Source organism: Drosophila mojavensis, unplaced genomic scaffold (genome assembly GCF_018153725.1).
Source record: "Drosophila mojavensis isolate 15081-1352.22 unplaced genomic scaffold, ASM1815372v1 contig_231, whole genome shotgun sequence".
Lineage (NCBI taxonomy): Eukaryota > Metazoa > Arthropoda > Insecta > Diptera > Drosophilidae > Drosophila > Drosophila mojavensis.
The window spans coordinates 3,476,903-3,493,394 of NW_025318772.1; the positions used below are offsets into that span (position 1 = coordinate 3,476,903).

General features: G+C 43.1%; 4 protein-coding genes across 7 annotated transcripts; 1 reads left to right on the plus strand and 3 right to left on the minus strand.

Annotated features, from left to right (window-relative positions):
- Positions 1-949: 949 nt before the first annotated feature.
- Positions 950-7,955, minus strand: LOC6574810 (WD repeat-containing protein 44). The gene is made up of 10 exons (XM_032730136.2): positions 7,515-7,955; positions 7,190-7,421; positions 5,513-5,602; positions 5,205-5,343; positions 4,274-5,138; positions 4,012-4,212; positions 2,805-3,528; positions 1,926-2,744; positions 1,734-1,862; positions 950-1,460 (listed from the first exon to the last, which is right to left on the minus strand). The coding sequence occupies exons 1-10, from the start codon at positions 7,598-7,600 to the stop codon at positions 1,305-1,307; spliced, it is 3,441 nt and encodes a 1,146-aa protein (XP_032586027.1). The 5' UTR covers positions 7,601-7,955; the 3' UTR covers positions 950-1,304.
- An 87-nt stretch (positions 7,956-8,042) lies between these two features.
- LOC6574812 (DNA polymerase alpha subunit B) lies at positions 8,043-9,965 on the plus strand. Its single transcript, XM_002000804.4, has one exon. It carries the CDS (start codon positions 8,145-8,147, stop codon positions 9,936-9,938), a length of 1,794 nt encoding a protein of 597 aa, XP_002000840.1. The 5' UTR covers positions 8,043-8,144; the 3' UTR covers positions 9,939-9,965.
- A 242-nt stretch (positions 9,966-10,207) lies between these two features.
- Positions 10,208-13,520, minus strand: LOC6574813. Of its 3 annotated transcripts, none has more exons than XM_015167660.3 (6): positions 13,474-13,520; positions 11,868-11,989; positions 11,667-11,804; positions 11,354-11,532; positions 11,171-11,293; positions 10,208-11,109 (listed from the first exon to the last, which is right to left on the minus strand). In XM_015167660.3, exons 2-6 carry the CDS (start codon positions 11,871-11,873, stop codon positions 10,620-10,622), a joined length of 936 nt encoding a protein of 311 aa, XP_015023146.1. In that variant the 5' UTR covers positions 11,874-11,989; positions 13,474-13,520; the 3' UTR covers positions 10,208-10,619. The 3 variants fall into 3 exon arrangements, with proteins under 3 accessions (XP_015023146.1, XP_002000841.1, XP_032585911.1); XM_002000805.4 differs by having other exon boundaries at positions 13,309-13,505; XM_032730020.2 differs by lacking the exon at positions 13,474-13,520 and adding an exon at positions 12,860-13,041.
- Positions 13,521-14,236: 716 nt separating this feature from the next.
- LOC6574814 (filamin-B) lies at positions 14,237-16,022 on the minus strand. Of its 2 annotated transcripts, XM_002000806.4 has the most exons (3): positions 15,435-15,770; positions 14,983-15,366; positions 14,239-14,931 (listed from the first exon to the last, which is right to left on the minus strand). In XM_002000806.4, exons 1-3 carry the CDS (start codon positions 15,580-15,582, stop codon positions 14,636-14,638), a joined length of 828 nt encoding a protein of 275 aa, XP_002000842.1. In that variant the 5' UTR covers positions 15,583-15,770; the 3' UTR covers positions 14,239-14,635. The 2 variants fall into 2 exon arrangements, with proteins under 2 accessions (XP_015023147.1, XP_002000842.1); XM_015167661.3 differs by having other exon boundaries at positions 14,237-15,366; positions 15,435-16,022.
- Between the last annotated feature and the right edge of the window lie 470 nt (positions 16,023-16,492).

Here is a 16,492-nt window from a genome sequence, read left to right on the forward strand (position 1 = left end):
ACTGGCGAAGCACTTCAACAACCGCTTCTAATACCGCATGCTGGGGAACGTGCAAAATCAATAGCGGAAAAAATCATAATTAACTTACGAAAGCCGAACTGAAAATGCCCTTGGGGAGCGCATTTTGAGAGCTGTATAAAAAATGCAAAACTTAACATTTTTAGTACTTTTTCAATGTAAAAAAAATGAAAAATTACAAATAATTGTCTCATCATACCTTTCTCAGTTTCAATTATAATAAATTATTCAAATTCTCAAATTTATTTAATGTGTAAGTAAAATTTAACTTTAAAATATCTTTTAGACTGTTTCCTTCACTTTTATCGCTGTTTTCCGTATCCATTTTTAGTAGAACCCATTCGGCTTTAACCCACTTCAAGATTAATCCGAAAAATTTCCAGACTTTCCTTATATGCTGTACAACCATACTATATTCTACTTACATAAATGAAATCACTCCTTGGTGGACTCCGACTATTGACGTGATTCATACATATATATATACATATATGGCTTAAAGGCTGTATGTATCAGCTATCACGTGCCCATACCAAAAATGCCGGCTTCAATTAAGTGCACAATTGGCATACCCCAAAGGAGCTGCACATATATTTACTTCTTTACACATATTGTTATATAGTATATTAAATAATTACCACAAGCTAATTAGCATTATTAGTCATATAAGTGTATGTGTGTGGGCGTGTATGTGCGTGAGTGTGGCTTTAAGATTACTTTGCATAGTAATGAAAAAAATATACAATTTGCTTTGAGTTATTTTTGTTCTTAAATAACAAGCAATAAAATATCAACTAATTTACAAGCACACATACACACACACACACATACTTCCATACATATATAGTTCACACAGAATTGGCATTAGAAAATAATTAACATTAGAAAACACATTTTTTTTTGTCAAGCATAGAAACAGACGCTCCTCGAATATCCATCAACAATTCACATACATCAGTATAAGTATATTGTATATATATACTATATGTAAGACATTAGATGATCTGACTGATCTTAGATAGCGATATTGTTTAAATATATAAATAAGCGTTAATGCTATTTCAATTAATCCGTACAAAATACATATACATTTGTCATAAATACAATTAAATACACACAGAGGGGGATAAACAAAACAAGTACACAAAAGTAAAACAAGAGATTTTCACGCAGCTTTTTTTTAGCCTTCTTTACATTTACCGTTTGCCCACCCACGTTCCCTTTCCCGATTATGTTTCCCACCGTTTGCCTTCCAGCGACTAATTGACATATCGACGGCGCCTCGATTAATCCGCAATGGCCGTGTACGGCAGACTGCTGTGTTTGGGCTTTGTTTTATTGATGAACACCTTGATGGCGCCATTGAAATCGGCACTGACCAGCACATAGCCACAGCCCTTCTTGTGCTGCTCCACCAGCGGATCTGGCTGATTGTTTGCCAGCTGTATAGAACGAGAGAAACATGAAAAAGTTATTAGTCTATAACAATTGAACACAGTCAAACAAAGGTGCTTCAACTCTGTGGATTGTGTAAAGCGGACTTTATAGGGTTCAGCATGGTGATTCATGACTGAAGCAAGGGAATGAATGATTAAAGCATGGAATACCCTATTGAAAATTATTATAATCTAGATATGTGGGTTCTGGTAAACGAAGCAAATCCATATATCTAAATCTACTATTATCAATCATAAGTATCATAAGTAAAACCTCACCTTATCATTGGAAATTTCATCGGGGTCCGGTTTGATAATCGCCTCCGGATGTGGCGCAAATATGGCACAGGTGACAGTAGCATTGTGTGCTTTAATGCCCTCCCAGAAATCGCTACGATCGCGACGAACCTTTAATGGGAGACAAAACTAGATGATGCTAAGCCGAGATAAACCAATCGATATTTAGCTTACCGAGCTCAGCTTGGAGTAGTCGTGATTCGTTTTCCATATGTAGATGCATTGGTTCTCAGAACCGGCAATTATATATTTACCATCGTGGCTAAACGAACCTTTGATCTGCGATGACACATTTAGATAGCCTTTGTACTTGCAGGACAAATTCAGATCGCGCAGATCATAGAGACGCACACGGCTGTCGTTGGAGGTGACCAGAATCTTATCCTCGCCCGGCATGGGCTCTATGCCGCTGATCTTGCGACCAATTCGATTTTTTCCGCGTGTGGATCGCACATGGATCTGCGTGTGGTACTTCAGCTGGTCCGTGTTGTAGAAGATGCAACGACCATCATAGCTGCCAACCACAGCGAATTGTCCGTTCTGACAGAAATTGGCCGCCGTGATAAGCTTCGTCTGGCCATCGACCTCGTTCCAGAGCGCCACCTTCTTATCAGGTATGTTCCACAAGCGCAGCTTGCCATCCAGGCTGCCACTCAGGAAGTAACGATCATCGCGCGGATGAAACGCGATCGCTGTGACGAAGTCAATGTGCTGGAAGCAGCACAGACACTCCTTTCGGGAGATATGCCAGAGGCGTACAGTCTTGTCCATGCTGCTGGATAGTATAAAGTAGTTCTTCGACCAGCTAACGTCGAGCAAATCCGAGGTGTGGCCATTATACGTGCAGAAGGGCTTCGGCATGAAAGGACCCGTGCACTTCTCGGCGGCGGTAGCCATGGCAATGGCCTCCTCAGCAGAATGCTGGGACACCAGCGACTCCTGCGATGGCGTTGGCGAGGACTTCTGATCCGCGTTGTATTTGTTGCGCATGTCCTGCAAATTAATCGCTCTGTTAGCAAGGAATATAATCCCAAAGTACGCGCCACGACTCACCTGGAAGTAGGGATACGCATCTTTCAGCACCCAAATGCGTAGCACTTTGTCCTGGCCAGCGGTGGCCAACAGACGTCCACAGGAGCTGAATTTCATGCACCACACGGCGCTGGTATCCTCCCCGCTGAGATCTTGCACATGCTGCAGCTTGGTGAACTCGTAAGGACCTTTGTTGGAGGAGGATGCCTTGATTTTGATATTTTGCTCGGGATTCATGGCGTCCACGATGTCAGCCACGTCCTCCTTATGGCGAGCATGTGACACCTCTGACGCAATGGACTTGGCCTTGTCCACCGTCTTACGCATGGTGCTGCCAAAAAAGCGCTTAATGCGCGCAGTTTTCTTCTTGAGGCGACTGCCATCCTCCGTTTCCAGTTCCTCCTCATCCGGCTGCTGACCCTCAATGCTCGGCGGTATACCAATTACGCTTTCCTCATCCGATTCCTTTTGTATGACCTCCAGATGGGATGTCAACTTCAGTATATGCAGCGAGAGCGGATTCCAGCCCTCAGGCACTGGCGGTGAACGCACTTCGGATAGCGGCATATTCTCGCCGGTATCCAGATTCTTAACAGGAACTTGCTCGAGTATTTCAAAGTCCGTCAGCTGTTTGCCCGAATTGGTGCGCGTGCGCACATAAATATTCATCTGCCTCAGCACATCCTCATCTCCTGCGGACTTGCGACGCTCCTTCTCGTTGGCAGCCCTATATAAGGCCGTATAGCTGTGAAGCGAAACAGAAACATAAGTGAAAATTTTTGAAATTCCATTAAAGGCAATTGTCGAAACGAACTTTAGCGATAGGTGACTAGCAATATGCGCTATCTATACAATTTATACGATATTTAAGATATGTTCAACTAACTTCAGGCACATCCTCCATGTCTTGTACATTAGGTATACTTCGATCGGATTGCTGCGAAAAAAGCTTGAAATATGTACAATCAATTTCACTTAACTAACACTAAATTTCATTTGATATGCCTTGACTATATATAGTCTAGGAATGGAAGAGAATTTATTATAAAGCTTTATCTATTTTAAGATTGAGATTGGAAGTTTATTGTCTAAGTTGTAGTCTACCTATTTAATGCTCCGTGAATTTGTTCTGTTCTCGCTTATATCCTGCCATACACAGCTTTAATCCCCTCGTAAATCCTTATCGCCCATTCCCTAACTCTCTATATAAATATTTGATCAAGCCTACCGTGTGGCACTGCCCAAGCTATTCGAGCCACTGCCCGCCAGCTTGGGTCGACTAGCGTTCTCCATGAGCATTTTCTCAATGCGCTCAATTTCATCCTGAGATGGTCCTTGCGCCTTGTTGCTCGCCTCGTCGCGCGGCTTAACTACATAGCCGCCTTGTATGGCCTTGAACAGATTAAGACCCTGATTTGGATCAATCGAACTATCAAGAAAAAAAAACTATTAGCCATAGTAATATATAGTTATACGGATTGCCATCTCACCTGACGCGACCAGGCGCAGAGTTGCTCTTGGCCGAGTTCGAGGGACTTGGTTTCGAATAGACGGACGTGACACTGTTGCCCAATGACTGCGATGGTTTCATCATGATACCCGCCGTAGAAACGGGCCGTACATGACACGCATGACTCGTGGATGCGATTTGCGCCAACGATGAAGGCGTCGTGGTGGCCGTGGAAGCGGAGGCAGACACTATTGTGCTGGTGGAGGAGCAGGTGAGCGTGTTGCTGGATGTCATGATGCTGACATCATTTAGCGAACTTTCGAACTGCTTGACAATGTCGTCACGTAGCTGTTGCTGCACATCTCGCACGCTCTGCACGGACCGCGTATCGCTGTCGGTGTCCTCCGTATCACCTGCTGGTAATCGCATGCCATCATTCATGTTGAACTGCTCCGAGGAGCTGTTGGAGAACTTTCGTGATTTTTTCTTACGTCGCGGCGGCGCCACCGGGCCACTGGATGTTATGGAGTCGGTGGTCTTCGAGTGAGCCAATTTGGTGCTGGCTATCACATCCGGCTCTTGGAGAATCTGTGGTGGAATTGCAGCAACTGCCGCTTCACTCTGCTGCACATACTTTGTAGATGTTGCTGATGCCGCATTGACAACTGTTGTGGCTGTGGACATGGCCATTGTTGTGGTTGTGGGCGGCGGTGTCTGTCGCAGCTGTTGTTGTTGCTGTTGCTGTTGCTGCTGTGTCTGTTGTTGTTGTTGATGCTGCTGTTGTTGTTGCTGTTGTTGTTGCTGCTGTTGCTGCTGCTGCTGTTGGTGTTGCTGGTGCTGCAGCTGCTGCTGTTGCTGTTGCTGGGCATTCATTGAGGCCAGCGATTCACGATCAACGCTGATTGCTGTGTGAGAACAAATAATTGTGTGTGAGTGAGTGAATGCGAAACGATTGCTATATGCGTGCTCACCCGACGGATCGATGCTGCCCGCTAAGATTCGACCCACACGGCCCAATGATGTCATGCTCTGTATGCTCATCGTATCGCTCTCAATGACCTTAAACGGATGTGTGGATCGGTTGGTAAAAACGCCATCCATGGAGCTGTTCTGTGGTTTGGATCAAATAACAATAAAGTTAGCCAAGCATTACAAAAAAAAAGCAAAAGCAAAACAGAAGCAAAGAATAGTAGAAAAAAAGATGCTTAAGCTTAAGCATTATATATATACGGCTAAAGCTAATAGCTACGATTTTGATTTTGATAAATAGATATAATACCTGAGAATCAGGTGTGAGTGTATTTCCTGGATTATCATCTTCATCATGGTTCATGCATTTACGTAGTTCTTGAAAGCGTTGTCTACCAGACTATATGGCACGATATACATATACATATATATATTTATATATATATATATATTTCATTGGATTTTTTTTTATTGAATATATACAACATAGTTATGATAATTTAATTTTATGTTCATATTTTTAATTAATGTTTTATTTTGTTTTTGTTTGTTTATACCAAATGCGCACAAAATATGAAAATAAAAAGCAAATTACAAATAAATTAACAATGATGTAAAGTAAATAAATGGTAAAATAAGTAAACAAAAAACCTAATTTATTTGCTTAGGCTAAGCAATGAGTCTAGTTCCGCCTGGAACTGGGCCAACACAAATTACGTATATTTCTTATTATCAAGCTCAACATTTACGGAGCACTCGACGCTATTTGATAAGAGCTATTACCTTACGGCCTCCCTCCCAACTCCCCATAATAGACAACTCTGACTATTATAATATATTGCGAGTAACATATGAATGAAAACGTGCTGCGGCGTGTTACACCTGCTTTATGGGCCAAACCCTGACCGAAAACAAATATTAATTGTTACGTAAAAAAATTGGAAAAAAACTGATAAATAATATACACCTGATTAAAGCACGAAGCAACAATTATTATCAGTGTTAATTCTGATAAGGAAAAACTTTGATAATTATTGCGTTAATCAGAGCGTGAGGCAACAATAAAATCGTTTGAATGCTCTTTAATTATATTAATTTTATAAATAGTTAACAAATGCCTGGGAACAAATTAAATTCATTTACATGATGCCAACAAAAATTGGTCGAAATACAAAAATAAGTCAACAAGTGGCATATAAAAATATTTTATGAAATCAACAAAGTGCCTTAATAGATGGCTCAATTTATACATACATATATATACATATATATCTATATACATATATATACGAGATGAGCTACAAGAAGAGCTATAAATAGGTATTAAAATGTGATTGATGAGAAATGAAAGTTTTCACTATATGGCCAATAAAATATTGCTTAAATATGCACAATCATATTATACAGGCAAAAAAAATAAAAAAAAAAGAAGAGGAAACTCTCGCTTGTTGGCATAGCTATACTAAACCCATTAAGTAGCCCTCGTTGTATTTATATGCACCTGTCGGACCGGCCGCCTGATGACAAGCTGCGGCAAATCTCTGACAAAGCTACCCAACACACAGGGGCGCAAACGTGAATTATAAAAACAAACACAACGCAAATGGGTTGCTTGAGTAATAGAGAGAAAACCATATGAGCAGACAAACCATATGGATGGCAACTGGGGAAGAGGGGGCCAGGCAGAAGAAGGGCTAAATTAATTTGTTTTGTTTCATTTTTTGGGGGAAGCGAAGTGAAATCGGCATATTTAAATTTGCATTGATTTTGTTTTTAATTCTTTTTTGTTTTTGCTTTGCGCACAGTGGGCAACAGAGCAGAAAGGGAAAACGCAAGACGTGTTAAGAATTTGTAATGGGATCGAGCGATTGGCTCTAAAGAGGAATGGGTATGACAACTGAACAGCTAACAAAACATTTGGTATCATTAAAGCATGCACTCAAATCAGAGCAAAAAGCAATTTATGACGCCCACTCGCAGCACTTACCACGCCCTTCACTGGCTTGGGCTCGACGAAAATGCCCGCCGCGGCCGCTGCAGCGGCTGCCGCCGCATCCTGTTGCTTGAGCCGAGCGCCCAGGCTATTTGTCGGGCTGCGGGTGGCGGGCGTGTTGGCGCCAATGGGCGTTGCATCGCTGTCCGAAGAGGCGGCCGCACTTACACGCACCGCTGGCTCTGGAAAGATGAACTCCTGTGCGCAATCCGCTGGCAATTTACGACTGCAACAACACGAAAGAGCGAAAGAGTAATACACACGTCAATAGGGTGAGTCACTGCATGAGTTGGTGGGTCCGAGCGGGGGCTCCACTTACCAGAGTGTTGCGGAGCGATTAGGTGTTGTGTCTTCGGCATCGAAAAATTCCTCAGAGCTGTCTGAGTCCGTTTCCAGTTTACTCATTTTATATGGGCTGTGCGTGAATTACCTAATCCGCTTTCTGTTTCGTTTATTATTTTAATATGCAAATTGACCAAATTAAGTTTTCTCTGTGTTGTTGTTGCTGTTTGGGTATTGTTGCTGCAGGGCCGTTGTTGTTGTTGTTGCTACTGCTGCTGCTGCTACTGCTGGTGGTGTGTCGGCTCCTAGTTTTGCGTCATTTCCTGGTGCTGCGAGAACGCAACAATCTCTCTATTTAACATATTGCACACCTTCCTAACTAATGTGTTTTTACTACAAATTTAATTATTATTAATTTAGTTATACGCCCGAGAAAAGGTCTGTTCTGTTGCATTGACTATTGAAATGTGTTGGGCAACGCACCAAACACCACCGATTGCAGTGCTGCCAATCTATCGGTTAAGCCTATCGAAATGTCGCTGTGAATGACAATTACAGCTGGTAAAAGATAAATGTTATCGGTTTCCCGCCAAAATACCATTCAGTAAAAGGTTGTTTACTAACCGTGGCTAAATTGTTGTTTACAAATTAGACAGACGCGAACTAAATGGAAGCCGAACTACAACAGCAATTTGATGAAATGGGCATAGAGCCGAGTGCCGCAGTCTTGGAGAAATGTATGGAACTCGCTCTCACCTACAGCATTAACGATGCTACAGAATTTGTGGAGCAATGGATGGCGTTCAGTTTGTCCCACCTTAATGGAGATGAACCGACTAACGAAAATCTTGGCGAGTTCGAACGTAAGGTGCTTCAAGTGAAGCGTGAAAAAGTCGGCAACAAGAAGACAACACACTACACCAAATCCCAGCCTGCTGCATTGGAAGCCAGCTCTCTAGCCACCTACGGCCTGATAGAAGATGATCCCATGATGGACGAGTATGTGGGAAAATCTGGCTCCCCACAGCCGAAAACGCCTAAAGCCCTAAATAAGCAGAGTCGGTTGAAGAGTGGTGCGGCCTTCAGCCCGGCCAGCTTTACGCCACAATCTGCAAAGAGAACTCCGGCTGCAGATGTAGCAACGACGAATGGAAAGCCTGGTGATATTGTGGACTCCTTTGGTCATCCCAAGCTTATAGCCGCCTGCACGTGGCAGTCAAAGATCGAGCAAACGCTACCCGTAGTCCAGAAATTGCTTCACAATGATGCACCATTGACAATCTCTAATCTGAGGTACATGAACGACCTGCTCTATGACAGATGCGATGAACTGCACGATCGTATCGTCGATATTGGCCAGGCCTTGGTGGAGAAAAAGCTGGGCAGCACTGGTGCCGCCGAGTGCAGCTGGTATCCGCAGGATAGACACACGCTGGACGCACTCCACGTACTCCATGCCGTGGGCATGATACATTCCGACGATGACGGGCCACTGGATGCGCACTCCGCTTTGCTAGCCGTGCTCAATACGGACGAGAAGTGTTTGGCCCTCAACTTTTCGCAAATCAAGTCGGCTAGCATATTCCCCGGACAGGTGGTGCTAGCCAAAGGATTTATACCACGTGGTGACACTTTTGTGGTGGAAGAGATCTACACAGATCGAAAATTGACGCCGCCACCGCCACTGAAAGTGGATCGCGATGTGCACTTTGTGGTTGCTGCTGGACCGTATACACACAGCACGGATCTGTTCTACGATCCGATGCACCAGCTGCTCAAGTATCTCCTGGAGCACAGACCCGACGTGCTGCTGCTGACGGGTCCCTTCCTAGATGCCGAACACAAGCTGGTCGTCGAGCTGGCCGAGACCTTCGAGTCGTTCTTTGAGAAGATGATTGCGGGCATCATGGAGGCAGTGGGCACCAGCACCACAGTGCTGCTGGTCAGCAGCCAAAAGGATGCAATGACTCCAGCGGTTTATCCCACACCCTCGCCAATGGTACGCAAAACATATCCCAATTTGCATATGCTACCCGATCCCTCGCTGGTTGATCTGGATGGCATCACGCTGGGCGTCAGCTCCACGGACGTGATAGACCATCTGCTAAGCCAAGAGTTTGCCGCCAACGCAGGCGAGCGCATGCATCGCGCCATCAATCATCTGTTCAATCAGGGCACCTTCTATCCGATCTGCCCGCCGGCCGATGAGAACATGTCCTACGACTCACAGCTGGCCCAGAAATATGCACAGCTCAAGCAGCTGCCCAACGTGCTCATCCTGCCCAGTGATCAAAGGCATTTCATACGACTGGTCAATGATTGTCTGGTCATCAATCCAGGGCGCTTGGCTGACAATAAAGGCGGCACCTTTGCCCGTTTCCTGGTCACGCCCACTGCGCCCACGGCCACATCCAATGCGAATATGTTTAACAGTGTCGCGTGTCAAATTCAGCGCATTTAAAGTTAATAAAATTCTAACTTTACAAAACATTTGTGATTCATTATAGTTGAGGGTATTACAATAGGATGGTATATACATATGTAATCCTATTCAGACTAAGCCTTATTTCTGTCCATCTTCGACTTTCTTTTTGTCTTTTTTTTAAAGCGTTTATTCATTTAGGTTTTTGTCGTTTACAGCTAACAGTAGGAAATGATATCTAAACATATTACATATAATCGTATTGTACTCTCTATACTCTACAAATCAAGTGTTTGTGTACGTGTGTATTTGTGTGTGAGTGTATTTGTGTGTGTGGGTGTGTATTGATTCCACTATATCGAACTCAATTCGAAGCTTAGCGAAATGCTCTGGCATACAACTAAAAACTTTATTGTATATTTTTACTATACAAAAAATACTGCTGAAATCGTTTACAATATGATCTAAGCAAAACTGACCGATTTCTCTCAGTGCTGTTTGCAGATATATAATTCCTGTTTCATTTTTTTTTTTCGTGTTTTTTTTTTATGTGTGTGTGCTTTCATATTTTTAAGTAACTTTGCGCCACATTTGATTTACGTAAATTCTGGCTGTTGCCCTTGTTCTTGGATTCGTGGAGCTGACAACTACGACCGCCACGACGATCGTCCAACAACTCCCGCAAATCGGGTTTTAGTTGTTGGGCTCCTGCTTGTATTGTTATTGCCGATTGTTCACGCCCTCAGGATTGTGCAGACTGACGCCGGGCACACTGCCCATGCTGTGCTCCATGTTTTTAACAACCACATAGTTTGTCATGTGACTGATGGCCTCGTCCTGCAGCCGTTCCGGCCAACGCCGCATATAGGACTTAATGAAGTCGGCGAACGCGTCCACCTTATCGGGCGTTGTCTTGTGTGTGTCCACGATGTTTTTTACAATGTCCACGAATTTGTCATAATCTTCGTGGGACTTTTTGATTTTATTATAGTTGGGCACGCCGCCATTGGTATTGCCACCTGGACCGGTGCCACTGGCACCGGCGGTATTCTGCATCTGCTGCTCCATATTGCTGTCGGCGAGCCGCGCCGAGGCAGCCGCCGCCACAGCTGCCACCGCCGCCGATGAGGCCATAAAATTATCCACATTGCCCGCATTCGGCGGCGGCTGGGAGTGGTCCATAAAGTGGCGATGCATGCCATACTCCGTTCTGCAAGCAAACGCCAATTAATACTCTTACAATAAATATGTGCTTTGGACTAGCTTCTTACTTGTAGAACCCCTCCGTATTGTTGCTATTGAACTCTTGCTGAGACATTGGATTTTTCCAAACTGGTGACTCGGATGTCGATGGTAAGCTGCTGGCATTCGAGGAGCTCGTCATGCGTTTGTCTCTGCGGATAGATTTGAATTAGCCAAGTGGCATATTGATTGTCTTTGGCTGTGGCACTCACTTGTAACCCGTGTGTGCAGCCAAACTCTTGAAAACATCATCCACTTGGCTGTAGAACTTCCACGTGCTAATAATGCCCGTTGTCTCAAATGTCTTTTGCTCCTGTCTGTAACGCTGTGTTAGATTATTGACCTTAAAGTGTACTTCTAGCGCGGTAACGGGTACGCCAAGACCCGTTAGCTGTAAAAATAAGAATAGGGAGGGAATAGACATTAATAAAGGAACTAATGCATATAACATAGGAGATAATTGGATAATTATAGTAAATTGAATTGGCATTGAAATTATTTGTATTTGATTTGTCCATTACTCACTTGCTTTGCCATAGCCACATAAAGGTGTCCATTTCGTTTGATTGTGCGCAATTCATAGGCGCAAACTTTCCATAGTTTAATTAGCTCTAATACTCCACTATCCTCCCATTGTCGGCGCTTTTTGTTGAATTTTTCATACTAACCAGAGAGAGTTGAGTCAGGATTATATATAATCGGAATCTACAAACTTGGCATACTCACAGGCATTTCACATGGGTCTCACTCGCCACAAACAGTTGCCCAACAAAATTTGGCTGCGAATCGGAGCTGGACATGGAGCACGCTAATCAATATGGAAACATAATTGCACCTCAGAACCGCACCTGAAATATTCAAATCCATTAACATGGTTTGACTTTTATTTATAAAGGGCATGATTAGATTTATATCATAGCGCTATGCATCTTAAGTTCATTTATTTCGGGGGGTTTATGGAAATGTAATTATTGTATCTCTATTCATTTTCAAATTACTTATTTTTTAGGTTCTTTCATAGTTTTTTGATAGAGTTCTTCGATAATGTTTTTCTTCAGTTATTAAAATTTCAAGAAATCAACATTTTGTATTCATAATTTCTTATCTCATTATTCACAAATATTTGCATGCAAATATTTCAGCTCGTAATATTTAATTTATTGGCAGAGGATTTGCATATTTTAAAAGCCGTGAATCACATTTTGAGTCGAATCTATTTTGTCCAATGATATTCAAATTAGAGGGTAGTAAAAATGATTTGCCTTTGGCCTTAATGAGGAAACGTAGTCTTTAACGTGTTTGCATCTGTGTTTCTGTTAACATATGTTTACTTTAAGCGCTCGCACCTGATAGCACACAATTATTTTTATAGATAAATTATTAAGAATAGATTTACATTTTGCCCGACTGCAAATAATGCATTTTATACTATGTATTTGTAACTATGAAGCTAAGCAAGCGGTTAATATAATTTCATGGAATAATTGCCGGCACCTGTTTGAGTGATAATGATTATGGTTCTAATAATGTATTTTAAATAATTATGTTTATATAGTTTTTGGCACATGAAAACACAAAAATCTGGCAGCTCTCCACATTTGTGCACACACACACGCACACACATGCATAAACACTCACGCATGTGTTGCACATAATTAAGAGTATTAGATTATCATTAAGCTGTACACCGGCACATAATCACACACACACACACTCACATGCTAAGCTTAAGCTGGTAAACAAAAGATGAAGCGCAAGGTGTAAATGCACGCGTAGCGGGCACGAGACAACAAATAAGTAGAAGCTAACGCGACGGCAACTCAAATTGTACTGAAGCGGTATTTCAAGTATACAAAAGCTGCGGCCAAATGAAGATGCTACAGCAACAGCAGCGACAACAACAACAGCAGCGGCGGCTGCGGCAGCAAGAATGACGACGATGTCGACGTTGCCGCTACATTGGCACTTGCTGGCCCGCAGTTGATGGGGCCAACAGCAGCAGCAGCTGAAATAACAACAACAACAATACGAATATTTTGTTGTTGCCCGTGGGGGCAAGAGATGGTTACTTTTCTTGAATACACACACGCGTACAACTACAACAGTTTTTTTCCCTTTGCAAAGAATGAAGATACAGATACACACACACACACGCACAGGTACATACTTTTCCTTCGATTACGGCAATCGTAAGTTCAATGCTCATGAGCCGAGCATGAGCAGCACCTGGTCGCGCAAACAGTGTTACAAATACAACAAGCACAACACACCAAATCCAAAACTTAATAATAAGTTAAATAATTTAATTTTAATTATGTTCAAGAACACACACACGAAAAACGTAGTTAGCAGTTCAGCTCGAGATATTTACCAACACTAATGATGGCAAGACACAACACGGCCATAATGATGTTCTACAAGCGAGACAGCGATAGCGCGCGCAACATGGTGTGAGCAGTGCAGCTAGTGTGACAAGAAACTGCGCGGCGTTGCCACCCCGATTGTGTTTTGTGCAAAATATTCAAAATAACATTTGTGTGCATGTGCATGCTGAAATGTGCCAAGTTTAATTTCTATGACAAACACAATATGCCAATCAACCTAGTACGCTGTTATCATATGTACATATATAGTACAGCCACGCCCACAGCTAACTCAATGAGTAATGATTTTTGCGATGCGCTCTAGCTTGATTCCAGTCATGAGCATGACCATGTAATTTATCTTAAGCGCGCCAGTCGGCGGCAGCAATAGCTACAGCTACAGCTACGGCAGCTCGTTAAGGCGAGCAAAGCAAACGCATTATCATCATCATCAACTGCGACTGTGGCAACCTTTTGTGTACTCCCCCTCCCAGGCAGTAACACTATGATGGGTAACTGCTATTGTTGGCGCGCATACAAGCACACACACACACGCACATTCGTATGCGACGTATGGCAGTCATCATCATTAGGTTGGATGCCACGCCGCTCCCCTCACTGCCTGCCTGCCTAGCACATACATATACTAAATGCGAACGTCATTAGCGTCGGCTAAATAACAAAAAATGATAATGCTGCTCTTTCGTTTAGTTGTCGTCGTCATCAGTTGGTAATCATCATTAGATTGCACATAGAATGAACTTTAGCCGCGGAGTACGCTTACCGCAACAGGCAACTGGTGGATGAGCCATTGACATAGTATTTTGAATGGCAACTCAACGCAAAAACAAAGAGCTGTCAATGGTTCGGTTCATGTTGCGAGCGAACGATTTCGTTCGTCAGCGGAGTTCGTCATCAATGAAGCTAATGGATTGGATAAAGTTGTAATTACAACAATTAATTTGATTAGGGTTGAATTATTTTTTAAATTTAAGAAATAATATATTTAATGCAAAAAATATAATATGAATGTATGTAAACACTACAATGTATACCTAGCCAAAATGTCACCCAGAAATAACTGCCGAGCTAGAACCGGATCAGTTCCCAGCCTGCTGTACGTGCTTCCAGTTACTCGGCACAGAGGCTAAAAGGTGATCCTGGAATGTGTTGTTCACCCCACTTGACCACCAGAGTGTAGTCGCCCGGATCCCTCACCTGGTACGCGACACGGTATACATGCCGGCCCAGATGCTTGACCAGCACCTCATCACATGGTCCCTGCGGTCCCAGTATACCCACAAAGAGCATATTACTGCCGGCAGAGCTGGCATCCACCGTGAACTCGTTCCGCTCGAGCAGATTGACATGGGTCAGACCCAGGCCGCGACTCTGAACTTTGCTGGCATCGGATTCGAAGTGGGGCACTGCATAGCATACATTAGAAATGTGAACACTGGAATATATGGGACACTCACTAGATGGATTGCTGGCGGCATGTTCGTTCCCATCCTCAATTGGTGTCGCCGCTCCAGCTATGGTGACTATAATGTAGGGCGACTTGGGCAGTGGCACGGAATTGCACTTGATGTGCACCTTATAGAGGCCCGCCTGCGTCAGCTGACATTCCACCTGAAAGCGTTCCGGATCCAGCTGCGTCAGCTGCAGTGGCGCTCCGTGCTGTCCGCTGGGTGTCTCGAGGCGCACATCGAAATTGCCCTTCACCCCATTGCGCTTGATGACGAAGCTAATCGTGGAATTGACGCGCACCGCGCCGCTGGGCAAATGCAGCAACTGCACCTTGCCCGCGTCGGTCAGCTCGGGCGCTACATAGACATGTGGCGGCTCTGTGGGATACGCATCTGTGGTGGATTTATAAATAGCCAGCGATACGTATGTATATGTTTACTTCCGCATGTGCAACACTCACCCGCATCGGGCGTGCGCTGGTATCGACCGAAAATACAACAACTCTCCGCACTGCTGCTGACATCGCCGACATCGGCCAGCCCCTGGGCCTGCCCCGCGGCGCCCGCTGCGCTCGAATTCAAGCGAATCTCCTGCGACACTCGGAACATGCCGTCAAACACGCTCGCAAGAATTTACACGATGCGATTCCAACTAATCTAGCAAATTGCTTTTTCAATAAGCTCTGTAAATGATTCCTTTTTTTGTCCAATTTACGAGCGCTCTCCGACGTGGCGTTGTCTGCGCCGCTGCTATTCCTTGGCCAGACTGAAGATCTGCTGCTGTGCAGTGCCTTCCTCTCTCTCTCTCTCTCTCTCTCTCTCTCTCTCAAACACTCGAAAATGCTCTTGAGAATTTCTCAACATTTTCCATTCACAGCTATAGAAACACGCGCCAAATGCAAATCTGAATGATGTTTCTTCGTTTCTCAGTTTGATCCGAGATGGCATATTGCCAAGCGAAAGCATATGAAATATATAGAAATGTGATCTACAATTTATTTACTTTAATTTGCGTAGTGCGACCAATAGGTAGACGAAAGATTAGCGAGATTCTATGTTTTATTTTTATTTTCTTATATATTCATATCAAATACAAAATATCTTATTTTAGGCTCAATATGTTTTCTAGTCTGGAATGAATTGTAAATAAAGAAAAATAGGACTATTTACTTTTATAATGCATAAGCTAGGGGAAGTCCTAAGAAAAACAATATCTCATATCAACAAAGTTCTCAATAAAAACATTATTCTTCTTTGGGTCAATAACTAGATAAAATGTCAAAAACAGTCTATATATTTTTAATATTTCTATTTTTAGTATCTTATATAGTAAACACTAGAAAAATTTCGAATTTCGAAGTACAAAATATCACTGAAGTCCGAGTTCTAACATTACATTTTACATTTCTATTCTTACTTTCATTTACAGGTTTATATTGTCTTTTCCATAAGTACACTTGTAGATCATCTGTTTATTTTGTTCATGACCCTCAATAAGGAAATGGCTCGCAAACAAACA